This window comes from Trichomycterus rosablanca, chromosome 8 (assembly GCF_030014385.1).
Source record: "Trichomycterus rosablanca isolate fTriRos1 chromosome 8, fTriRos1.hap1, whole genome shotgun sequence".
Lineage (NCBI taxonomy): Eukaryota > Metazoa > Chordata > Actinopteri > Siluriformes > Trichomycteridae > Trichomycterus > Trichomycterus rosablanca.
In genome coordinates this window covers 14,933,645-14,961,461 of record NC_085995.1, presented here as the reverse complement: position 1 = coordinate 14,961,461, position 27,817 = coordinate 14,933,645, and the positions used below count along the sequence as shown (strand labels likewise).

At 39.3% G+C, this 27,817-nt stretch overlaps 1 protein-coding gene across 1 annotated transcript in view; it reads right to left on the bottom strand.

The window, feature by feature from the left end:
• The window catches only part of glrbb (glycine receptor, beta b), a 61,631-nt gene that overhangs the window by 7,338 nt on the left and 26,476 nt on the right, over positions 1 to 27,817 (bottom strand). Inside the window, exons 5-7 of the mRNA XM_062999878.1 lie at positions 15,489 to 15,715; positions 10,122 to 10,204; positions 1,069 to 1,209 (exon numbers count right to left, since the gene is read on the bottom strand). Of these exons, the coding sequence (XP_062855948.1) occupies positions 1,069 to 1,209; positions 10,122 to 10,204; positions 15,489 to 15,715 (451 nt within the window). The remainder of the gene's footprint in view (positions 1 to 1,068; positions 1,210 to 10,121; positions 10,205 to 15,488; positions 15,716 to 27,817) is intronic.

The following is a 27,817-nucleotide window of genomic DNA, read 5'->3' as shown; positions in this document are numbered from 1 at the left end:
GTGGTCATGTGGGGGTCCTGACCATAGAAGAACAGCATGAAAGGGGGCTAACAAAGCATGCAGAGAAACAGATAGACTACAGTCAGTAATTGCAGAACTACAAAGTGCTTCTATATGGTAAGTGAAGCTGATAAAATGGACAGTGAGTGTAGAAACAAGGAGGTGGTTTTAATGTTATGGCTGATTGCTGTATATTGGATTTTGATATTCCTTTTTTTAAGATTCAATATTTTATGTTGATTATATGATTTGTAACATAATAAAAAACATAATAAATGCAAATTGTAAGCCTTTTCACTTGTGGCCTTAGACTTTCGGCCCTCACTACATATACTTTTACTAACCACATTATTAGGTACCTTATTTTAGTAGATAATGTATGGTAAGTTTCAGGCCTGCAACACATTCCAAAAAAGTTGGGATGGGGCAATTTAGGCCTAGTAATGAGGTTACGAAAAAAATAAATAATTATGTGATTTTAAACAGATGATTTCAACAGATAATTTAATCATGATTTGTTACAAAAGCATTATCTATGAAAGGCTATGTCTTTGAGGAGCAAACATGTGCAAAGTATGTTCTGTGTGTCAATGTTAATTAACAATGTAGACGGCACTGCATTATGAACCGTCATGTATCAACGACTGATATAATCACATGGACAAGGGATTACTCAGACAAACCTTCGTGAAGCACTACAATAAGGAGTTAAATCTCAAATGCCAATTTAAACTTTACTGTGCAAAAAGAAGCCTTATGTTAGATACGACCAGAAGCAGCATCTACATTTATGATTGGCCAAGTTTAAGAATGGTGAGGCTGGATTGATAATCACCTTGTTGCTGTTGCAACAACAACAACATCTACTGTCTGGTTAAGGCATGAATAAATACAAAGAGGATTTCTTTTCTCTGTAAAATTGTTTGTTTTCACATTTTAATATTAATTAATAAATACACTAGACAATAATGTTTAATATGCCTAAACTACTAAATTACTAAGGTTTAAACAGGGTTGTGTGTTTTACAGAGTTAAATCAATGTTATAGAACTTTTAGCATTGTCTAACCTGTGCCTGCATAATATTTGGTGCAGTTTCCATATTCAGTATCTTCTTGTCTGATATCAAACTGAGGCAGAGCAATCTCTTCCATCTGTACTGGATCTCCTGACTGCCACATGAACTGCAAATCATCCGTTGTGTAGCCAACTACAAACACACACACACAAAGCACACAGATATGTACAGGTGAAGTCACAAGCTTACATACACTTAGATTAGAGTCATAAAATTCACATGTATCTCCTCTACAGGTTTCACATCAACAAGCAATGGTTTATCAAGTTGTTTAGTATAGCTACTTTAAACATGACATGATTTTTTTGTTTACAAATTGATCATTTCATAACTATATTAAAATTCCAGTGGATCAGAAGTTTACATATACCAAGATGTCTGTGTTAAATAGCTTGGACAATTTCAGAAAACAATATCATGGCTTTAGAAGCTTTTCAAAGGCTAACTGACACCAGTTGAGGTGTACTTGTGGCAGGATTTTAAAGCCTACATCAAGGCCTGCTTTCCTCTTTGCTTGGCATCACAGAAAAATCTAAAGAAATCAGCCAACACATCAGAAAAAGAATTGTGGACATCTACAAGTCTGGTACTTGCTTGGAAGCAATTTGTCAAATGTCAAAGTAGCACACTTATCTGTTCAAACAAAAATATGCAAGTTTGAACACCATGAAACTACACAGCCATCATACCATTTTTTTCTCCTAAAAATGAAAGTACTTTGGTGAGAAAATACAAATCCAAGAACAACAGTAACAGACCTTGTCAGGATGCTAAAAGAAATTTCTTGTCTATACAGGTCCTTCTCAAAAAATTAGCATATTGTGATAAAGTTCATTATTTTCCATAATGTAATGATAAAAATTAAACTTTCATATATTTTAGATTCATTGCACACCAACTGAAATATTTCAGGTCTTTTATTGTTTTAATACTGATGATTTTGGCATACAGCTCATGAAAACCCAAAATTCCTATCTCAAAAAATTAGCATATCATGAAAAGGTTCTCTAAACGAGCTATTAACCTAATCATCTGAATCAACGAATTAACTCTAAACACCTGCAAAAGATTCCTGAGGCTTTTAAAAACTCCCAGCCTGGTTCATTACTCAAAACTGCAATCATGGGTAAGACTGCCGACCTGACTGCTGTCCAGAAGGCCATCATTGACACCCTCAAGCAAGAGGGTAAGACACAGAAATAAATTTCTGAACGAATAGGCTGTTCCCAGAGTGCTGTATCGAGGCACCTCAGTGGGAAGTCTGTGGGAAGGAAAAAGTGTGGCAGAAAACGCTGCACAACGAGAAGAGGTGACCGGAGCCTGAGGAAGATTGTGGAGAAGGGCCGATTCCAGACCTTGGGGGACCTGCGGAAGCAGTGGACTGAGTCTGGAGTAGAGACATCCAGAGCCACCGTGCACAGGCGTGTGCAGGAAATGGGCTACAGGTGCCGCATTCCCCAGGTCAAGCCACTTTTGAACCAGAAACAGCGGCAGAAGCGCCTGACCTGGGCTACAGAGAAGCAGCACTGGACTGTTGCTCAGTGGTCCAAAGTACTGTTTTCGGAAATCAAGGTGCCAGAGTCTGGAGGAAGACTGGGGAGAAGGAAATGCCAAAATGCCTGAAGTCCAGTGTCAAGTACCCACAGTCAGTGATGGTCTGGGGTGCCATGTCAGCTGCTGGTGTTGGTCCACTGTGTTTTATCAAGGGCAGGGTCAATGCAGCTAGCTATCAGGAGATTTTGGAGCACTTCATGCTTCCATCTGCTGAAAAGCTTTATGGAGATGAAGATTTCATTTTTCAGCACGACCTGGCACCTGCTTACAGTGCCAAAACCACTGGTGAATGGTTTACTGACCATGGTATTACTGTGCTCAATTGGCCTGCCAACTCTCCTGACCTGAACCCCATAGAGAATCTGTGGGATATTGTGAAGAGAAAGTTGAGAGACACAAGACCCAACACTCTGGATGAGCTTAAGGCCGCTATCGAAGCATCCTGGGCCTCCATAACACCTCAGCAGTGCCACAGGCTGATTGCCTCCATGCCACGCCGCATTGAAGCAGTCATTTCTGCAAAAGGATTCCCGACCAAGTATTGAGTGCATAACTGAACATAATTATTTGAAGGTTGACTTTTTTTGTATTAAAAACACTTTTCTTTTATTGGTCGGATGAAATATGCTAATTTTTTGAGATAGGAATTTTGGGTTTTCATGAGCTGTATGCCAAAATCATCAGTATTAAAACAATAAAAGACCTGAAATATTTCAGTTGGTGTGCAATGAATCTAAAATATATGAAAGTTTAATTTTTATCATTACATTATGGAAAATAATGAACTTTATCACAATATGCTAATTTTTTGAGAAGGACCTGTATATGTAACCGGTAGGGACTTTTAATTTGAAGGTAACTCCGTTAAGGTAGCCATTACAGGTGTGTGTATATAGTCTCGCGTTAGTTGCTGGAAGTATCGTTTGGTCTCGTTGGTAGTTGCCGGTCGTGCTTGGAGCTCAGCTCGTGAAGTGGCATTAATTTGCCAGTGGCTTGGTTTATGATTTTTGTCTGGAGTAGTCATTTTTGTTTGATTTGCACGCGTGTGGATGAAACATCAAGCAACACCTGCTGTTATCAAGAGTGTGCGGCACTAGAGTGGACATGCGGTGGTAATTTCGAGTGAGCTTCAGAGATCCGGCAGTGGTTTTCATGCGCAGCAGTTATAAGTGTGAGCTGTAGTTATGGTGAGGATTTGGTGGTTCCGGTGATTTTGGGACCCCGTTAACTGACGTACACAGAGCCAGGAGACCTGTAGTGATAATAGCCACTGTTTTCTTGGTAGTTTTCTCTCATTTGAATTTATGCTGATTATATAATGGTATTATATTGTATAGAATGGTGGAGCTGGGTGCCAAATCTGGTTAGAGGTTCGATTAATAACACGTTCAACGAGGTTCAGTATGCTGCGACCCTAGGTTATCTCAGGTCACCCTAGTACTGTGGATCATAGGCCTTGAGTAGGCCCCCACTAATTTACATTAGTTTGTGTGATCCATTTTTGTGGTGTTTTTGGGTTTCATGTAAGGTTTGTGTTTCTTTTGTTTGTGTGCTTGAGTGTACTTATTTTTTTGGTTTCTTTGTATTTTGTGTGCATTTGATTTATAGTGGGTGGCAAGCTATTGAAGGCTTCTAGCTTGTGTTCCATGGTATAGATTTTGTCCTATGAATCCTGGTTGAGTGGGAACAGTTGCCTCAGTGTCCATGACCCTGAGTTGTTTTAAGACACTCTGGTTAGCCATCTTATGAATAATCCTTTTAAGTGTTTTTGTGGACTAAATATCTGATACGTATCTATTTATTAAAGAAGGAAACTTGTTGTACTCTTACCTTGTTATTTTAAAGCAAATGATCATGTTGTAATGACTACTTTTGTATAATGACTTTTTAAAATCATGGGAAAAAATAAACTTTGTTCTACTGTATCAGCCTTAATCAGTTTCTGTGTGCCTTATTAAGGAATACTTCATGTTCTGGTAAACATAATTTGTGGTTGTTACATCAGATACTTGATGAGGGTCACATATACAACAGTAAAACATGTTTTGTATCAACATGATCTAGAGGCGGCTCAGAAAGGAGGAAGCCACTGCTCTAAAACCACCATAAAAGTGAGGTTACAGTCTGCAACTGCACATGGGAACAAATATTTTTCTTTTTAGAGAAAATCCTCTGGTCAGCTGAAACAAAATAGAACTGTTTGACATAATGACCATAGTTATGTATTAAAAAGTCAAATAACACCATCCCATCCATGAAGCGTGGGATTGGCAGCATCATAATTTGGGGGTGCTGCAGGAAGAGCAGGTGCTCTTCACAAAATAGATGGCATTTGAAGCAGGAAAATTATGTGAAAGGTATTGAAGCAACGTCTTAAGACATTATCCAGGAAGTCAAAGGTTGGGTGCTAATGTGTCTTTGAAATGGACAATGACCCCAGGCATACTTCAAAAATTGTTGCAACTGTTGCAAAATGGCTAAGGAAAAGAATAAGGAAGTGAAGGTAATGGAGTGGCCATCACAAAGCCCTGACCTCAATCCCATAGTAATTTTGTTGGTAGATGAGAAAGCGTGTTCAAATAAGGAGGCCTACAAAACTCAGGTCTCACTTACACTGAATGGACCAAAATTCCAGCAACTTATTGTAAGAAGCTGGTGGAAGGCTACTCTAAACGCTTAACTCAAGTTTAACAAAGCCATTGCTACCAAATACAAACATGTGAGTAAACTTCTGAGCCACTAGGAAGTTGATAAAGATAAAAGCTGAAATAAATAATTGTCTCTAGTATTCATCTGACATTTCACATTCTTAAAATTTAGTAGTGATCCTACTGACCTAAAGGAGGGAATGTGAACTTAGATTAAGTGTCAAGAATTGCTTACATGAATGTGGCTAAGGTTTATGTAAACCTCCAACTATATATTGTTTTGTCAAAAATTCAGTGTACACAAATATATTCAGTTATCTACATTTACATTTTCAGCATTTAGCAGACGCTTTTATCCAAAGCGACTTACACAATGAGCAGAACACGATTAACAATTGAGGGTTAAGGGCCTTGCTCAGGGGCCCAACAGTGGCAACTTGGTGGTGGCGGAGCTTGAACCGGAAACCTTCTGTTTACTAGTCCAGTACCTTAACCACTGAGCTATCACTGGCCCTGTTGTGTTATCTAGCACACATTTTGTGCTTTGGATTGGTATCTTAAATGCCTGAGTAGAAGGTGAATGAACTTTTTTTTAGGTTTGTCTGGAAGGCTTGTTTAGTTCTAAAAGTTGATGCGGAGTCCCAGGTATTGAACCTCTAGTGAGGTCACTTTGGAGGTGGTCCCCAGAGTCATTGACCCACCCTGCCAACATGTGAGTTGCTACAGTCACAAGAACCAACTTGGGACTCGTTTGAGAGTCGTTGCCCAACAATGCCCTCCTGTTTGTTTGTTTGTTTATTGGAATGTTAACGTCATGTTTTACACTTAGGTTACATTCATGACAGGAACGGTAGTTACTCATTACACAAGATTCATCAGTTCACAAGGTTATATCGAACACAGTCATGGACAATTTTGTATCTTCAATTTACCTCACTTGCATGTCTTTGGACTGTGGGAGGAAACCGGAGCACCCGGAGTAAACCCACGCAGACACGGGGAGAACATGCAAACTCCACACAGAAAGGACCCGGACCGCCCCACCTGGGGATCGAACCCAGGACCTTCTTGCTGTGAGGCGACAGTGCTACCCACTTAGCCACCGTGCCGCCCAATGCCCTCCTGTGAGTCAGGACCAAGGGTCAAGGTGTAAATGGGGTTTAAACTTCTTCATAGGTAGCTGACAATTGGTGTTGTTCAAAGATTTGCCTCTGTTCAAAGATGACTGTTCTAATTGGACTTCTTTACTTCTCGTTCAAACCATCTGTCTTCTCTGTCCAAAATGTAAACATTTGTATCATCAAAGAAGTGTCCTACATCTACGCTACAAAAGATTGCACTACACTCCCAAACAACCAGTATAAGTGGGTGAAGAACCTATCAGATGGGGCCTCAGCAAACCAAAAATGAATGCCACATACCATCAATAGCTGCCCGTAGTAGACCTTATCACAGCAAAAATAATTAGCAATAAGAATTAACAATCTGGCACAGTCTGAAACAAAACAAATCAGAATGGAAGTATAAGCAGTTCTCGCTAATGCTAAAATACCTCCTTCCACTATCCAGGAAAAGAAGGCTATTAAATCCTGGAGCAAAGACCAAAGCATCACCATACTGCTGGCAGTCTTTGTTCTCAATACAGCTGATTACCACACCAAAACAACCACACTTCTCAGTGACATTAACACTTACGAGATTTTAAAGCAATATCCCACAAATACTTACAAGAAAAGGGTCATAGACTGCCTACAACAACTAGAACACCTTGCATATATGGCCTTCCCATGGAAGGAGCCCCACTCAGACCTATCATCAGCAGTATGAACTTAGCCACCTACTACACCTCACCACGATCTTAGCTCCTCTCATGGGAAACAATACTCATCACATCCAAAACTCCACAGACTTTACCAACAAAGTCCGGAAACTCATCCCATATGTCCCATATGTGGCAAGAACCTTAGAAGAATCTTTTTCAAGCACAAACTGAGCAACATTGTACAGTAGTGTTAAAAAAAATAGCAGTGATTTTAAAAAAGTGAATAAAGCACAAAATCATTATAATAACTTTTATTTCCATAAATGCAAATGCACTGAAAATACTACACTTTTAATTCTAAATCAAAACATTAACAACATTTAGCCAGTTTGTGTTAATCCTTTACAGAAAGTTAAGAAAAATGAATATTAGGCTGTTCAAAATAATAGCAGTGCCAGCATTTTTCTTTAAAAACTCAAAAAATGTATCTATAAACTGAAAATGTTTGAGGTTTCACTTTTCTTTACATTACTGAACTAATATTTAGTGGCAGAACAATTGTTTCCGAGATCTGTGTTGCATGGAGTCGACCAACCTCTGGCACCTCTGAACAGGTATTCCAGTCCAGGATGATTAGACTACATTCCACAGTTCTTCTGCAATTTTGGGTTTTGCCTAAAAAAAACACGTTTCAGATATCAGCCCACCAGTTCTCTATGGGATTGAAGTCAGGGGATTGGGCTGGCCACTCTATTACCTCAATCTTGTTTGTCTGTAACCAAGATGTTTTGGGTCATTGTCATGTTGAAACACCCATTTTAAGGACATTTCTTCTTCGACATAGGGCAACATGATCTCCTCAAGTATTCTGATATATTTAAACTGATCCATGATCCCTCGTATGTGATAAATAGACGTAACACCATGGTATGAAAAACATCCTCATATCAAAGTTTTGTACCACCATGCTTTACTGTCTTCACAGTGAACTTTGGCTCGAATTCAGTGCTCGAGGGTCCTCTGACATACTGTCTATGGCCACTTGACCCAAAAAGAACAATTTTGCTTTCACCAGTCCACAAAATGTTGAGCCATTTCTCTTTGGACCAGTCAATGTGTTCTTTGGGAAATTTGAACCCATTCAGGACACGTCTTTTTCTTAACAACGGGACTTTGCAAGGAGTTCTTGCTGGTAAATTGGCTTCACTTAATCATCTTCTGTACTCACTGGGAACTTCAGATGTTCCTTGATCTTTCTGGAGGTGATCACTGGCTGAACCTTTGCCATTCTGGCTATTCTTTGATCCATTCAAACAGTAGTTCCATGCTTCCTTCTGCATCTTTCAGGTTTTGGTTGTCACTTTAAGGCATTTGAGATCATTTTAGCTGAGCAGCCTATAATTTGCTGCACTTCTCTGTATGTTTTTTCCCTCTAAAATCAACTTTTTAATCAAAGTACGCTGTTCATCAGAACAATGTCTGGAACAACCCATTTTACCCAGTATTTCAGAAGGAAATGTGCTATGACCAACCTGTGCAACATTTGCCACCCTCCTACCTTAAATAAGGGCCAAAATTGACACCCGTTCCTCTGCAGAATGAATGACTTCACCAACTGAACTCCTCACTGCTATTATTTTGAACAACCCCGTTTCAATCAATGTTTCGATTACTCAGAATGTCCTAATTGTTGGGTTTGTTTTGTTTTCAATACTCTACTACACTTTCAAGTAAATTATTTGCTATGTAGAAATAGCATTTCTACTAAAAACATTGATTTATCAAGTTAATGGTGTTGGACTGCTATTTTTTGGAACACCACTGTATATGCTGTGCAATGCAGTGATGAGTGCTTGGACCTAGGAGAGACCAAACAACCACTCCACAGGCACATGGCACTACATAGGACAGACTCAGCCATACATCTGCACTTAAAGAAGAAGAGACACTTTTTTGAGGATTTAAATGTTCACAGAGCATCATTTTAGAACTAAAGAAGTCGTTCAGATGAGAGGTGAAACATTTTCAAAAACCTGTAAAGAAGTCAAGTCACATTCAACTCAAGCACTCAGGATGACCATGACCTGGATGACTGAGAACCTACACAAACATTTAAGGTGGAAGGGCTGAATTATATTGCAGCCACAATGGCAATCAAATGAACTAAGAAGAACCAACCAGTTTAACACCCCATAATATTACAGTGTTACTATTTTTGCCGGTCAGGGTTGCGGCAAGTCTGGGCTTCTCCAATAATACTGGGCACAATGCATTAATGCACCTCAGATAGGACGGCAATCTGATGCGAGGCATTGGACGCCTGATTGGCTAATAGCACCAATGAGGATTTGAACTTTGGATCCCAGCAATAGTCAGCTTTGTCGTATAGCAAACCATGTCAATGTACCATAATAAACAGAATTTAGATATTTAAAATGAGCACAGGGCAAACAAACCAGCAGATTGCAGGCTGGCTAAATAAATATCACTAAGATTAACTAAAAAGTGAGTACTACACTGTACTAACTAATCTGATCCAAATCTACAGTATATAGTCAGAATCATTGGGACAGCACTGTAGTGCAGCTACTATTTAATTGGCAATTGGATTGGCTGCTCTTAACTAATCTAAGGTGCCAGTATGTAAGTAAATGTGTGAGTGAGGCTTACAATAGATTGATGCTTAATGCTGCGCCACTGTGATGATAATATAAATTTCTACTAAGAACTATTCACTTTTGGGATGGTACAATGGTGCAGCTGGAACAGTGGGGGCAGCACACCAACATGAATCCCAAAGACCTGGATTCGGTACCAGCCTCCAGTCACTCTCTGTGAGATTTGTATATGTTTTTTCAGTGATCACGCAAGTTTTCTTAGGGTACTTTTCTGGCTTAACTTCTCTAAATTACCCTTAGGGGTGAATAAAGGATGTGTGAGTGTGTCTTGCTTAGCAACGGATAGGTCCAGCGTTTAGTTTTTCCTTGAGATGAATATTTTGGTTGTTGCCAGGCAACCAGAAGCCTGATCAGAGTAAAGCAGTTACTAAAAATAAAAAAATAAAAAATAAATGAACATACAGCTCTCCAGTTGCATCTTGCACCTTTGTGTGTCCATCGGAAAAAGAGTCAAGTCCAGAGGACAAGAAAGAGTCACTGATAACCTGCACAAAAAAAAAAACGACCAGATTACGATATTAAATATTGTAGCATGGCATAACAAAGTATGTAGACATCTGACTATCAACTTTGGCATGAATGTGGAGTCACCATTCAAATGCCTTAACAATGATCAAAATAGACAGGAAGTTCCAATTTATTCCGAAGGTGTTCAGGGCTTTGTCCAGGCCACGGCAGTTTCTCTACAGCCACACCAAATTCATTTGACCTTTTTATGGATCACTTTATCTCTTTATGGACCTTGCTTTGTGGACAAATGTATTGGGACACTCCTTCTAATTATGGAATGCATTTGTTTTAGCCACATCAATTGCTAACAGGTAAAATACATCAATTAGTAGACCCTTGAGGTACGAACGTTTACCATACGAACATTTTGGGTTACGAGCAATCTTTTTCAACTTAACATACAAACAAATTTCGGATTACGAACCGAAATTCGCGAAACACGCAACGTCACGGCAAATTGACTCCGATCGTCTCTCTCTATATATACAGTGAACAAACATTCGGACAGCGGACAGTGTTTTTCCGGTGTTTTCTTTATATTTTGTAAAATTCTATATTAAAATGTCCCCAAAGAAGGTGCAGAGAAAGCGCAGTGGTGAGAAAATGAATATATTACTATTTGTTGTTGTATAATTACTCCTGCCAGTAGCTGTCACTGTGTATCAGACAGAGGGGACAGTGAGTGAGTGCAATTTCACCTACAAAATACAACACTTGAAATAAAGAAGGAAATAATAGAGAAATATGAGAGTTATTGTTGTTTCTGGTAGATACATTTTATAAAAAAAGAAGGAAATGTATTATTATGTATGGTACAGAACACGTACTGTACTGTGATGTGTTTTATGTACAGTACTACTGTGTATTGTTGTTTATTATTGTTTATTACAGGAATGTACTGTATATTCTATAATTTTAGATTTAAGGGAAATATAGTTGTTTTTATAAGAAAAGACCATTTAAGACATTAAAAAGGTTAGGTAAGGGGGTGGTTTGGGAGGTCTGGCACGAATTAACATTATTTCTTATGGGAAAAATAGGTTTAACTAACAAACATTTTTACTTAAGAACAGCCCTTCGGAACCAATTAAGTTTGTAAGTCAAGTCAAGGATAAATTATGAACATATATATATATTATAAATATTATAAATTTCATGTTAGCCAGCACAGAACCCTGATCTTAGTCCCACTGAACAGCTTTGGATCAAACTGGAACATAAATTGAGACTTACTTGACCAACATCAGTGCTCAGCCATGCAAATGCTTTTTTGACTAAATGAGCACAAATTATCACAGAAACACTTTAAAGACTTGTGAAAAGGCTTCTCAGAAGCCTGTTGTTATTGCTAAAAATATCACACAATGGTCACTCTGTTTTAATACCCTTTGTTTTTGAAACAAGATGTCCAACCAGTTCATGACCAGGTGTCTGTAAATACTTTTGGGCATATAGTGTATAAAATAACAAATAGTGACAATAGTGTTTATATACGTTACCCCTTACTAGAATTTGTTAGTAATATGAAGTGTGTAAGCAGATTTAATAAAATGACCACCTCAACTGACTGTTAGTTTGATGAGTAAGTGGTATTAGTTGAATAACCAGAGCATACAGAATTAAATTATTGTTAATAAATTAGTAGATTTAATTAAGCAGTCAAATAGTTTATACATCAGAGAGTAAGTCTCAGAGGTGGAAAGTAACAAATTAAATGTACTCGCGTTACTGTAATTGAGTAGTTTTTTGTGTACTTGTACTTTTTAAAGTAGATTTTACAACCTGTAATTTTACTTTTACTTAAGTATGTTTTGTATTAAGAATTGTAATTTGCTACATTTTACATAACATCCGTTACTGAGTAAAAAAAAAAATGCTGGGATGGAGAATAAACTGGCACTAAAATCTCAAAAAGATGTCAAACACCAGTGAGGGCTCATTTGAATGCGAAGTTGAACTCGAAGCAAATGAAGCAAACCCCTGGCCATATCTGAGGGACCACTTTGGCTTCATGTGCAATAAAGGCAACAGCTTTATTATTTACATTTACATTTTCGCCATTTAGCAGACGCCTTTATCCAAAGCGACTTACAGTACAGTTACAGTATACAGTCTGAGCAATTAAGGGTTAAGGGCCTTGCTCAAGGGCCCAACAGCAGCAACCTGGCAGTGGTGGGGCTTGAACCAGCAACCTTCTGATTACTAGTCCAGTGCCTTAACCACTAGGCTACGTGTGTAGTATGCAGTGTAAGCTGTGTTAGCCCAGAGACTGAACTAGCAGCTTATAAAAACTCGACATCAAACCTGCGCAAACATGTAGAGGTAGGTTAAATTATACTTATACCATTGCAGTTGTAGTCAAAATTGGTAGTATTCGTAGTTTTGCTTCTCAAATTAGCCATAAGACATCGATGCCTGCCATTGCTAAGACATTGCTAATAATAATAATAATAATAATACTTTCAATTTATATAGCGCCTTTCAAGATACCCAAGGTCGCTTTACATCAAACAATAAACAGTTCAGTGAGGTACAAAAAGAAAGCATAGTTAATTGAAGAGATGGGTTTTTAACAGAGATTTAAATTGTGGAAGTGAAGAGACAGAGCGAAGAGAAGAAGGGAGAGCGTTCCACAGAGTGGGGGCAGCCACACTAAATGATCTGCCACCCAAGGTTGACAGCCTAAATCTAGGTGTGGCCAGCAGGCCAGCATCGGAGGACCTGAGTGAGCGACTGGGTATGTAAGGTGTCAGCAGATGGGAGAGGTAGACCGGGGCAAGTCCATGAAGGGCTTTAAAAGTAAGGAGTAGTATTTTAAATTGGAGGCGTTTATGCACAGGGAGCCAATGCAATTGCTCCAAAACCGGGGTGATATGGTCGTGTTTTCGAGTGGATGTGAGGATCCTGGCCGCAGCATTTTGAATAAGCTGTAGAGGGCGTATTGACTTGTTAGGAAGACCATAGAGCAGTGAGTTGCAATAGTCCAGCCGAGAAGTAACAAAAGCATGGACCAAAAGCTCTGCTGTCTGAGGTGAAATCATGGGGCGAAGACGAGAAATGTTACGTAGGTGGAAGTAAGCAGACTTTGTGATGGAGCGGATGTAGGGCTGAAAAGTTAGGAGAGGGTCGACTGTCACACCAAGGTTCCGTGCAGTAGCAGCAGGAAAAACAGAGGTGTTCCCAATGAGAAGAACAGGGCAAGAGAAAGAGGAAAGTGCAGCTTTCGAGCCAATATACAGAAGCTCAGTTTTATCGGTATTTAATTGAAGATAATTCGCCCGCAGCCATAGGATGAGATCTTGAAGACACCTGGAGAGGGCAGTAGGAGGAAAGGGATCAGAGGGCCTGAGGCTGAGGTAAATCTGTGTGTCGTCCGCGTAGCAGTGGAATTTTAACCCGTGATTTCGGAAAATTTCACCCAAGGGAGAGATGTATAGAATAAATAGCAGTGGTCCAAGGACCGAGCCCTGAGGCACACCCTGATGTATGTGTGCATTATTTGAGACATGGCACCCTAGCTGCACAAAATGTTGCCTGTCAGAGAGGTAGGATTTAAACCATGCAAGTGGCAGGCCAGAAAGACCAATATTGGACAGTCTGGACAGAAGAATAGTGTGGTTGATAGTATCAAATGCAGCAGTGAGGTCGAGAAGTAGAAGCATGGAGACCAACCCTTTGTCAGCGAACAAAAGGAGGTCATTTAAAACGCAAAGCAATGCAGTCTCTGTACTATGATATGGACGGAAACCAGATTGAAAATCTTCGAGCAGGTGATTAGAATTTAAGAAATCAAGCAGCTGGGATGCCACGACTCTTTCTGTAATCTTGGAAAGAAACGGAAGGTTTGAAATAGGTCTGAAGTTACTGAGATCAGTGATATCAAGATCAGGCTTCTTGATGATGGGAGTGACTGCAGCGTTAGTTGGTACTATTGTTAGTTGGCACTATTGACCTGGACTAAGTTAGTTAGCGTCAAGTCCAACAAGCTATAAAATAATGCTAACGTTAAACAGCAATTTATTAAGGATAAATGTTTTTTCCTATTATATTTTAATTAAAAACAACTATTGTAAGATTTATATTCACTTGTCCTGTTTGCATTACACAGGAGAGACAACCCCTGCTGTTAAAAGGGTTTTGTTTTGTTTTTCCCCTTTTTTCTCCCACTTTAGCACATCCAATTTCTGCCTGTCAATCATCCTCTCACTAATGCAGGTCCCTGCTCCTGATTGGGGAGGACGAGGCTGATCCACGCCCCCTCCGACACGTGCACAGCAATCGAACATCTTATCACCTACACTTGACGAGTGCAGTGCAGTACAGCACTGTGTACGGAGAGCCACACCCTCTACCGCACTCCTTTCCCATCTCCGTGCAGGCACCACCAACCAGCCAGCAGAGGTCGTAATCGCACTAGTCTGAGAGAGAGTCCCCATACGGCTTAATCCGTCCCCTATCTGAACAACAGGCCAATTGTTGTTCATGTGGCCGCTCAGCCGGCGGGCAGAGCCGAGATTCGATACGATGTATTCGAGATCTCAGCTCTGGTGAACAGCGTGTGTTTTTACTGCTGCGCCACCTGAGTGGCATCATTTTAAATTTACATTTTTTTAGACTAGTAATTTCACTCGTACTTAAGTAAAAATTCATCAAAGTAATAGTACTTCTACTTAAGTACAATAGTTTAGTACTCTTTCCACCTCTAGTAAGTTTACAGTGGAAGCATGGCGGATCTGATAGAAAAGCCAAAGTAACTAAGACCACTTTAAAATGGAGAGTGTGAACCATAGTGATGAAACAACCAGTAAGAGCAGACTTGGTTTAAAGTTAAACAGGTGAGCTGTTGAGATGAAACAGTCAAAAATGGCAAAAAAAATTGAACTGCTAGTATGGTGGAGGGGGTTGAGAAAAAGTAAGTTTAAGCTGTGAAGATTAGCAGTTTTTTGGGGGTTTTTTTTGAAGTGGAGGTGGAGGTCTTAGTATAGTGGGACCCATCAATCTCATCCTAAAGTAAAGGGTTTTGGCAGTATTGATAAATCAGTCACATCAGTTACAGCTGGTTTAAAGCAGATTGGGAAAGAGGATTTGATGAAGTAGCAGCACTAGTATATAAATAATCAGTTAATTCAAAGTGGACAGATTAAAAAGTGAGACAGTTTAATTTAGAGGGGGAATAGAACGAAGAAAGCAGAGAAATCTAAATGAGTTAAATGTACAGAACATACATAGATTTGGTGGTAGAGTAGTAAGTAGCTTTACCTCATACTGATAAGAACATCTCCATTCCGGAAGATGAAAAGAAGTATATTCTCTTGTGTGACATCATGAAAATTGGCGCTTTTCTCATTGGCAAAGAAAAGATCAGGTTTCCACAGACATTTGAACATTTTCGGGTCGACAGTGAGAGACTCAGACTTAAAGTCCTGAGGAAGCCGTAAGCGTGGGTCATTCCAACGTTGTCGCAGGAAAATATTCACTCGATAGTCCTGTAAAACACACACGTACAAACATGGGTTGCATATAAAATCACTTTCAAAGGATCATAAACTTCCATAAACTTAATAATTTGGATAAATAATATTATTCTTAAAAATAATATATTACTAGTTAATAATAATAAATAATAACTACAATAACTAATAATAGAGATTTTACTTGTCATATAGGGGGCACACTGACAGCTTAGGTAGTCTTGGTGGCACAGTTTCAACAACCTAGATTAAATCCATATCACTTTGTATTTAAATTTTAAGAAGAACTGAGCTTAATCTGTTATGCAATGGGCCTGCCTATCTGCTATGGAGGTCAGTGGGGTGGATTTACCAATCCATACCCATTTGCTTTGCCATTTTTGGCTAACAGAGGGGCATGGAGGCATGAATGATTAACATCATACCTTTTAACTGGCAGTCACCTGTGCCTCATTAAGCGTTAATTCACAGCAGGTGTAGAGATGTGTATTTAAATCACAAATTCTGTGTTAGGCAGTTGCTGGCTCCAGTGGTCCAGTTTTTCGCTAGCGCGGATGCTGGCACACTATCGCTTTCTAGGAACCCAGCCAGTGTCGCGACACTATTTGCCTGTCACGAAAAAAATGCTCTGAATAGTTAAGTTGCCTCCAGATCTGGCTCCCTTTCTGGACAGGCCCAACATTTAGATCCATAAATAACATGGGCTGGCCAAGTGGTGGAGTGGCTGGCCCTTTTTCATTTGTTACTTTGTTTTACACCTTTTTTGGTTGCTTTTTCATTGCAGTAATTGATTAAGTATCCTGTATATCTTTATACAATTTAATTAGAAATTAAATTGATTCTTGCATTTTCATTTAATGGTTTACAATAAAAAAATTTAAATATATTTATTATATAAACTTGAGCCAACTCAAGAATAATAAAGGTGATCAGAGTTTGAGAGTGGTTCCAAAAAGAAAGACAGACTTAAGAAAACACAACAAAGTGATTCTGTGCAACACAGCTAACAACTCAATACTCTGGTGAGTTACAACCCACAAGCTTTAAGAAGGAGAAAACAGGGAACCTCAGACAGTAAATAGACACTACAGAAAATTTTAGAAAGTTCCCACAGCAACCACAAGAAAACTCAACACAAAAGATACTGTGGCAACTGAAAAAACCCAAAAGCGCCTACTTTTTATTGACTGAGCAAATGTATTATGTGGTTTTAGTCCAAAGCTTTTTTGGAATGTGTAGTTTTTTTGAAGTGTAGTTTAAAAGAAGAAGAAAATAAACTGTGTGTCAACCTGCACCCTTATCTGCCAACAACTGTGAGTATGGCAGGTAGGAATTTTACACATAAAATGTCGCAGGCATATAGTGTGACATCAAACATGAAAAAGGGGTAGATTTGTCAAAATAGCTAGTGTGGTGGAGGTAGTGGGTCACAAAAATGAATCACCAGGATCAGTCAATGTAAGTGTAAGGTTAGACGATCAGTAAGAGCTTGTTTGAAGTGAAGAGGGTGAGTGAGATTGTGGATCAGTTGGAGCTGTAATAGTCATTGTAAAGTAAAGTTGCAATATTATTGCACATTAAATGTAACAGGTGGTTTTTGTGTTTTTCCTTTTGTATCTCTTTGAGTCTGTTGGGTTTTAACCCACCTGAGTAGAGATTATTTTCTATAGAGCCTACTTGGCTGAGTGGTAGAGTAATGTAGTGGCCTGGGTTTGAATCCCACTCAAAGTCTTTTGTTGTATTTAGTTTAGACTACTAAGCATTTGGGCCCTATTCCTAACAGATCTGGTAAATGGACCTGTGTGGTACTCGGAGGTTTTGTGTTTGAATTTACCACTGGTTGAACACCATTACAAGTTACATCTTACAAATTTGGACAATAATACAATTCACAGCAAGTTACAAGAGGTAAAATTTTAGTCTCTTATAAATCACCAGTAGATGAAGGGTTGGAAGTCTTAAATGTTAAATATTATTTAATGCAATAGTATGACATTTATGTTATTTTTTAGATATGCCGTTTAGTGTCACAGGCATACAGTATAACACCATAAAAGTAGCAGACAAAAGTAATTGTGAAATTACTCTAATCTGGATTTATGCAATATACCCTATATAATAATGACAAATGTAAAGTAGGTAACCAATTACCATTTAAATTGTTTTTAGGATTATATAGTTGAGCCTTTTTAAGTCTAAAATGTAACAGTGGGTCTGGCTTCCCTGGAATCACTGGATGTATCAACACATCCCATTCATGGCGGCAATCCATTGCATATAAACATGATTTTTTAAATCTTCTTTTTCTTTTTATTTTGCCTGTGTGATCAAAATAATGGGTTGGAATTAGTTGGCTTTAACCATGCTTAACCGATTTCTCTGTGTGCTATAGCTATAAATAAGCAAGTTAACATGACTCTAAGAGGAGGGGGTTTTATGGATGCATCAGCAAAGCAGAGAGGTAGTGCCTGACCTGCAGAAGGGGAAAGTTGGCAGGGAAGAACCCACATGGGAGAGGGGGTAGATGGCAATGATGGAGCAGGTACAGGAGCCCTGTGGGGTGTAATTAAAACCACCCTGGAACAGTGTAAGTACCGCAGCTTTCCTTTGGGTTATAATTCGGGGTGTGGACTGTACTTACCTGTCTGAAAAGAATAGCAAGCCATGGTAGTCAAAAACCTTGTTGACTGTTACTGTGCCTTGAACTTCGGCAAATAGAGACTTCTTTTCCTGCAATTAAGTTTTCGTTTGTGATGTTTTAGTAGATGGTACTGCCGGCTCATTTGTTTTTTAGAGACTGCTTTGGGGAAACCACCTGGCATATTTGTGGCATGAAAAGCCAAGTAGAGGATGCCATTGTTGGACTGGTTGGTGCAAGCTGTTTGGCACACCTGGGATAGAGCTGCTTTTTTTTTTTTTTCTTGTTCTCTCCCCCTATCAAACTTGGGTAGGGAACATTAGGGTGAGTTAGTTATGTAAGGGTTGGCTCTGGGACTAGACAGACTCCGACCACTAGGGGTCAACAGTGAGCCAGCAATCAGGCCTAAAGCACAAAACCTGTGCACATGTCTATAAAGAGGTAAGAGAAGCAGTCAGAACTTGCTGGGTCTTTGTCTCGCATTGAGCAAAAACACACAGTCACTATTCTGGGTAGAGGACTGAGAGCTTTCACTCTCACCCTAATTTCTCTCGTGCGGAGGGTTCTGTGTTCGAATCCACCACTGGGTGAGCACCGTTACATCTTACAAATTTGGACAATAATACAATTTACAGAAAGTTACAAGAGGTACAATTTTAGTCTCTTATAAATCACCAGTAGACGTAGGGTTGAAAGTCTATTATTAATCCCCTTGTATTTATTTTTTGTTATAAATTCTAACTTTATCTTACCACCCACAACCCTGTGGCATTACATCTAACCCATGTGACATTTTTAGGCATAGTCAGAGCACCTGAATGATTGCAACGGGAGGGGGGGACTTCGAAATATAGTGATTGGAAAGAACAAGTTCAAGGGTTGTTAGAAGTACTTAAAGGTCTTGACTTGGGCAAGAAAAACACTTTATAATGGGTGCTCTAGCAGGTGTTAGTGTTTTAGATAAAGGCTAATGAGATATGTCAGCAGAAGTGTTCCAACAGTTTGCAGCAGATGTTTCATGAGCTCAGTTTTTTAGCTGTAAACAGAGGTTTTCTCAGCGGCTAGCAATGACATAAATTGCAGTACAAGGAAGGTGTCCTGTATAGAGTGGTTATAGCCCCCCGAAGCAATAAGAAGCAATTTTCAAATTGTATGCTTCTTGTAACCTACAGAATGGCAGGGAATAACACAAGGCACTCTTAAACCCTATCTTCGTGTCATTTCCCTTAGAAGTTGTTGGGTTAAAATTTGTTTAACATTTTTGAGTAGACCCTTATGTATAAGTCTAGATTAGATTAGATTAGATTAGATTAGATTAGATTAGATAGATAGATAGATAGATAGATAGATAGATAGATAGATAGATAGATAGATAGATAGATAGATAGATAGATGCTCTTACTACTTTTAGAATCTCACAAAATACAAACATTTGGCTGTTTTGTAAGATTGTATTCTGACCAAGGGCATAATTTACATTTATCCTGACAGTGTGAACTGTATTGGGTAGTTAATAGTAGAACTACACATTATCATGCATGGCTTGAAAGAGGAAAAGTAGAATAGGTAGTGGTCTGAGTTTCTCCCAAAGTTAATACAGGTGTACAATAACACTGTACATAGTGTCACTGAGTTTTGTTCTGACAAAGTTTCTAAAAACTATACATGCAAACACGCCTATAATCAGTCTGCAAAACATACCCCACTATTACCAGAACAAAGGGTTTTGATTAGGGATTGAAATGGGAAAGGAAATGGGAATCTTTGTTGATGGTGGAGTCCTACACTTTATGTGGTAGTGGAATTGAAGAGAGAAATTTGTAAGGTGAAACCAGAACCAGAAGGGGCATAAAAAATCATTGCATATAAATGCTTTAAAGCCATGGTTGGTCCTAGTTGAAGAATCCTAGTTGCCAATTCAGGAGGGTAGAGAGATGGAGGAAGCAGAAGGCCCACTCCCTTTTAGTTTTGGGTAGCCACTATGGGGGAACCAACAGGACCTTTAGGAGATAATGAGGGTTGCCATTGTACCCAAGTAAATTTTGGCCAGAGACCTTTGCATTTTCTGTGATTGTTTAGGCTTAGCAGGGTCTGCTATCATTTTAGCCTGGGACAGTGTTTGGGGAAGCGAGCATATGTCTAATTGTGTGTGGTGATTTAACAATTTAGAAGTAAGATTTTTGACTGTGTGTGTATCATGAGAATGGGACTGGATTTAGTTGTATATTAGTGTCAGATAAGTTGTTTATTTATTCATTTATTAAATTAATTATTTTTTTATTTAGCTATTTATTTCTTCTGCTGCTGAAATCACACTGTGTGTACTATAGCCAATGGAAAGATACTTTTAATTAAGTAAATAAGCTAGTCCAAACCTTGTCAACAGTTACTGTTCCTCAAATTTTAGCAAATAGACTTCCCCCTCCTGCAAACTAAGGTTTAATATGTGTTTTCTAGTACATGGAACTGCTGGCTCATTTGTGTTTCTATGAGACTGCTTGAAAAGACATGGCATATTTGTGGGCCTCTGCGTTTGCCATGAAAAGGCAAATGAAGGATGTCATTGTTGACACTGGTTGGTGCAAGCTTTTCTGCACACCTGGTATATAGAGCCTTTTATTGTTATTTTTCTTCTCTTTCCTTTTTTAATTATAGAGTAAACATGTATTAAATAATTGCTTAGTACTGTTTGTACTGTTCGTGTTGCTGGGTGAAATTCTCCCCCTTCACACTTGGGTAGGGGTGAGTTGGTTACATCATTTAGACATTATTATTATTATATAGCAGACTTTTTTCACCACTTTCCAGAGTTCTTATTTAAGTCAGTATTCAGGTCTGCACTCTGTAGAGGCCAGTCCATGACTGTCTGTCTGTTTTAGTAGCTGTTTTTCTCTGCAATTATGATTTCACTGCATTAGCATGTCTGTGGGATAGTTATTATGCTGAAAAGTAAAAAAAATGATTTATATATTAACTAAAGGCTTCAGACTCATTTCTCCATCTTGCTCCAACTCTTCTCCTCACAGATTATCGACAAATGGAACCAAAATTTTCAAACCTGGATTTGTCACTGCATAATACTGTTTTCCACTGATCTTCATTTCAATATTTGTGAGATTTAGCATACAGTAGTGTTAAAAAAAATAGCAGTGATTTTAAAAAAGCTAATAAAGCACAAATTCATTATAATAACTTTTATTTCCATAAATGCAAATGCACTGAAAATACTACACTTTCAATTCTAAATTCAAAACATTAACAAAATTTAGCTAGTTTGTGTTAATCCTTTACAGAAAATTAAGAAAAATGAATATTAGGCTGTTCAAAAAAATAGCAGTGCCAGCATTTTTCTTTAAAAACTCAAAAAAATTATCTATAAACTGAAAAAAAAGTTTGAGATTTCACTTTACTTTAAATTACTGAACTAATATTTAGTGGCAGAACAATTGTTTCCGAGATCTGTGTTGCATGGAGTCGACCAACTTCTGGCACCTCTGAACAGGTATTCCAGTCCAGGATGATTAGACTACATTCCACAGTTCTTCTGCAATTTTGGGTTTTGCCTCAAAAAAATGTGTTTCAGATATCAGCCCACAAGTTCTCTAGGGGACTGAAGTCAGGGGATTGGGCTGGCCACTCTATTACCTCAATCTTGTTTGTCTGTAACCAAGATGTTTTGGCTCATTGTCATGTTGAAACACCCATTTTGAGGACATTTCTTCTTCGACATTGGGCAACAGGATCTCCTCAAGTATTCTGATATATTCAAACTGATCCATGATCCCTCGTGTGCGATAAATAGGCGTAACACCATGGTATGAGAAACATCCCCATATCATCATTTTGTACCACCATGCTTTTACTGTCTTCACAGTGAACTTTGGCTTGAATTCAGTGCCCAGGGGACATCTGACATACTGTCTATGGCCACTAGACCCAAAAAGAACAATTTTGCTTTCACCAGTCCACAAAATGTTGAGCCATTTCTCTTTGGACCAGTCAATGTGATCCTTGGCAAATTTGAACCCATTCAGGACGTGTCTTTTTCTTAACAACGGGACTTTGCAAGGAGTTCTTGCTGGGGAATTGGCTTCACATAATCATCTTCTGTACTCATTGGTAACTTCAGATGTTCCTTGATCTTTCTGGAGGTGATCACTGGCTGAGCCTTTGCCATTCTGGCTATTTTTTGATCCAATCAAATAGTAGTTCCACGCTTCCTTCTGCGTCTTTCAGGTTTTGGTTTTCACTTCAAGGCATTTGAGATCATTTTAGCTGAGCAGCCTATAATTTGCTGCACTTCTCTGTATGTTTTTTCCCTCTACAATCAACTTTTTTATCAAAGTACACTGTTTATCAGAACAACCCATTTTGCCCAGTATTTCAGAAGGAAATGCACTATGACCAACCTGTGCAACATTTGCCACCCTCCTACATTAAATAAGGGCCAAAATTGACACACGTTCTTCTGCAGAATGAATGACTTCACCAATTGAACTCCTCACTGCTATTTTTTGAACAACCCCCTTTCAGTCAATGCTTCGATTACTCAGAATGAGTGGCATGCATGTCGTAATTGTTGGGTTTGTTTTGTTTTCATTACTCTACTACACGTTCAAGTAAATTATTTGCTATGTAGAAATAGTATTTCTACTAAAAACAGTGATTTATCAGGTTAATGGTGTTGGACTGCTATTTTTTTGAACACCACTGTATGTTAGCATTTTCACCCTGTTCCTATTCCTAATGCAAAAGTGGTTTCTTGGCCACTAACCTTCCAAAAACACCTTCTTGATCAAGCTTTTTCAGACTGTAGGAATTTGGCATCCCGAAGAAGCTGCCAGATGCTGAGCCAGATCTTGCTGGACTTTTTCTGGTCTTTCAAAGAAACTCTGAGAAACTTCTCATGAGATTTTGAAAGTTATCTTGGCCTTCCAGTCTCTTTTTATGAATAGAAGTAAATTCTGTTACGAATTTCTTTAGTATCCAGTTTGTTTGCCGATTTCTCTTTGAGAGTGGCCTTGCTGATTCAAAATTATAATTTTATGTCAAATACAGTGATCTTTGGCATTTTGAATGGAAAGATGTGATTAAAAGTTGGTCTTATACAATTTTAGTAAGCTTCCAATTAATTGAACTCATACAACATGGGTACGTAATGCTCAGGTATGTCTAGCAGAAACCTGGTGTAATAGACTTTTACACAGCTGTTGTTGTTGTGGATTCTAAACATTCCCTTTTTTTAATAATACCACTTACAGCTTGCAATTGTGACACTGCATTACAATACTGTCCTCGAATTTAGTGAGAACAACCCATTCTTTTAAAAATGCTTGTTAAGGCAGACTGCAAGGCTAGGTGCTTGATGTAAGTATGTATATGTACACCGACCAGGCATAACATTATGACCACTGACAGGTGAAGAGAATAACACTGATTATCTCTTCATCACTGCACCTGTTAGTGGGTGGGATATATTCGGCAGCAAAGTGAACATTTTATTCTCAAAATTGATGTGTAAGAAGCAGGAAAAATGGGCAAACGTAAGGATTTGAGCGAGTTTGACAAGGGCCAAATTGTGATGGCTAAACAACTGGGTCAGAGCATCTCCAAAACTGCAGCTCTTGTGGGGTGTTTCCAGTCAGCAGTGGTCAGTATCTATCAAAAGAGGTCCAAGGAAGGAACAGACGACAGAATCATGGGCAGCCAAGCTAATGCTGGTTCTGATAGAAAGGTGTCAGAATACACAGTGCATCGCAGTTTGTTGCGTATGGGGCAGCAAAAGGGGAACCAACACAATATTAGGAAGGTAGTCATAATGTTATGCCTGATCGGTGTATATAGTAGGTGTGTGATGCCAGTGTGACATGAGAGCCCAGGTGGCTCAAGTATTACCACAACAGCCATTTCTCATGACCTTACAGAGATGTCATGAAAAACAAGATTGGATCTCACATTAGTTAATTAAACCAAGTGCAGCTGCTGTGCTGATTTATATTTCTAGCCAATACCAGTATTAGAAAAGTGTGAGAGGGGATGACAGATGCTTCACACCTTAGCTGTGTGTGTGTGTGTGTGTGTGTGTGTGTGTGTGTGTGTGTGTGTGTGTGTGTGTGTGTGTGTAAGCATGTGGAAAAACACAATGAATGTTAGACCAGCTCGGTTCAGCCTATTTCATCCTGAAATTGTGATGAGTGATGCACATGCCTGCTAAAATGGCAAGGGAGCAGCTGGGCTGTGATGAGGAGTGTGTGTATGTGTGTGTGTGTTATAGTTAGCAGTGTCAATTTGACTCAATGGCAGGTGCACTAATCTTGTGAGGTTTTATTTCTAATGAGATTATGTATGGAGAACGTCAGAGATCTGAAAACAAGTCCCTAAACTTGATCCCCCTTTGAGCTAAACTCATTTGACATTGAAAACAACAAAAAATATTTAAAAAATCTACTTTGTTTCCAAACAATGCAAATGTTTAAATTAAATGTACAGAAATATGATTATCATTTCATTCTGTTTTTGTGTGTTTTAATAAGGTTATTACATCTACTGTATGAACTCCTGTACATTTTTCTAATGCTACAGCAACTAAATAATGTAGGTCTTGCACACAATGTTTAATTAATTGTCTGACAACTTAGCAGGAAAAAGAAAAGATACAAAACTGAACACCTTTTGTTCACTTTGAAACAAACGACAAAATCAGACTAATCTTGAATGAAAAATTAAACTGACGTTTCCTCACTTTAGCAAAACTCTCATTACTTTAATTAGCCTATGAATGGTGGCTTGGATGCTTGAAAAGGCCAATTTTATTATCTGTTTCTTGTTCCAATGACGAGAGCAGAAATGCTATTACCACCAAGGAGAAGAAGTCTTGAGGATCTTGGCATCCCAGCTTTAACAGTTCAAAATGTTATCAAGCAGTTTGATACTAATGGAACAGTCAAGAACCTCCCAGGATGTGGTGGAAAGAATAAAATTGATGAGAACACTATACGTCACCCACTGAGCAAAACTGGGCTCTATGGGCATTACATTTTCGGCATTTAGCAGACTCTTTTGTCCAAAGCAACTTACTGTACTGGGATAGTATATATTGCCTAAGCAATTGAAAGTTAAGGGCCTTGCTGAAGTGCCCAACAGTGGCAACCTGGCAGTGGTGGGGCTTGAACCAGCGACCTTTTGATTACTAGTCCAGTACATTAACCGCTCAGCTACAACAAAGCCAACTATTTCACCCTCCTGCTTAAAAAAGGCATGATTAAGAGCAAAAAAATTTTTTTTTCTATTTTATTTATGCATTTTCTCCCAATTTAGCGTAGTCAATTTGTCTTTCGCTGCTGGGGGATCCCCGAATGCAGTCGAGGTGGGTATATTGCTGCTCACACCCCCTCTGACTCGCATGCAGCCCTTAGCGGGACCCTTTTTCACCCATGCATTCTGCACAGGCGCCTCTCTATCTGCTAATCAGTCCTTACACAGCGTTTGAAGACCTCACCCACATAGTCCGGTCATCCCACCCTAGCAGAAATGTGTTTGCTGTAGGCACTGCCAATTATGCCCGCTAGAAGCCTAGCTGACCAGTGGAGTTCAGATTCTTGTCACTGGTGTGCTAGCGGAATATCCCGCTGCGCCACCTAGGCGCCCAAGAGCAACTAACTTTTGCCTAAACTTACATAGACAAATCACAATCCTTCAGGATAAATGTGTTACAGATGAAACCAAACTGAAGATTTTGTGCAAACTAAGCAATGCACACCAATGTTATTGAAGCCTACAAAGAAAAGTGCACACTACCTACAGTAAAACATTGTGGCTATAATGTTATGGGGCTGCTGTGCTGCCTCTGGGACAGGAGGCCTTGAATATGTTACATAAACAATGAATTTAGAGGATTATCACAGCATTTTAGAGCATTTATGTAGAAGAAGAAGAAGATATACTTTATTTGTCATATATACATATACAGATGTACAGTACAATGAAATTCTCTCTTCGCATATCCCAGCTTGTTTGGAAGCTGGGGTCAGAGCGCAGTGTCAGCCATCGTACGGCGCCCCTGGAGCAGATAGAGTTAAGGGCCTTGCTCAAGGACCCTGCTCAAGGACCCAACAGTGGCTGCATAGCAGAGCCTGGATTTAAACCGCCAATCTTCCGGTTGATAGCCCAAAGCTCTAGCCACTAGGCTACTAGCCACTAGGCTACCACTGTCCCACTGTAGGACAATCTGCAGGACAATCTGTATAAAAAATAGGTTTAATTCAAACAGAATAATCCTCCTACAGCAGGATATTGACTTAAAGCACACATCCCAAAGTACACAAGAAAGGTTAGGAAGAAAAAACGGATCGTTTTAAACTAGCCAGCATAGAGTCCTGATCCAAATCCCATTCACTATTAAAAAAGAACCTTGCAAACATTCAAAAGCTTGAGAAAATTGCTGTGAAAGAATGGAACAAACTACCAGCAAATGTGCAAAAAGCTCAAAGATGGTTACAAAAATGTTTGGAGGTCATTGTTGCCAACGGTTGTGCAACCAAGTATTAGGGAAGGGTGCCTGTTCATGTCCATGTTTCTTCTTTATTTCTTTTTTAAATCACTGCATGTACACTATATTGCCAAAAATATTCACTCGCCCATCTAAATCATTGAATTCAGGTGTTCCAATCACTTCCATGGCCACAGGTGTATAAAACCAAGCACCTAGGCATGCAGACTGCTTCTACAAACATTTGTGAAAGAATGGGTCAATCTCAGGAGCTCAGTGAATGCCAGCGTGGTACCGTGATAGGATGCCACCTGTGCAGTCCAGTTGTGAAATTTTCTCACTACTAAATATTCCACAGTCAACTGTCAGTGGTATTATAACAAAGTGGAAGTGATTGGGAACGACAGCAACTCAGCCACGAAGTGGTCGGCCACGTAAAATGACAGAGCGGGGTCAGCGGATGCTGAGGCGCATAGTGCGCAGAGGTCACCAACTTTCTGCAGAAGTCAATCGCTACAGACCTCCAAACTTTATGTGGCCTTCAAATTAGCTCAAGAACAGTGTGTAGAGAGCTTCATGGAATAGGTTTCCATGGTCAAGCAGCTGCATCCAAGCCTTACATCAACAAGCACAATGCAAAGTGTCAGATGCAGTGGTGTAAAGCACGCCGCCACTGGGCTCTAGAGCAGTGGAGACGTGTTCTCTGGAGTGACGAATCACGCTTCTCCGTCTGGCAATCCGATGGATAAATCTGGGTTTGACGGTTGCCAGGAGAACGATACTTGTATATCTGAATTGTGCGAAGTTTAAAGTTTGGTGGAGGGGGGATTACGGTGTGAGGTTGTTTTTCAGGAGTTGGGCTCGGCCCCTTAGTTCCAGTGAAGGGAACTCTTAATGCTTCAGCATACCAAGAGATTTTGGACAATTTCATGCTCCCAACTTTTTGGGGATGGCCCCTTCCTGTTCCAACATGACTGTGCACCAGTGCACA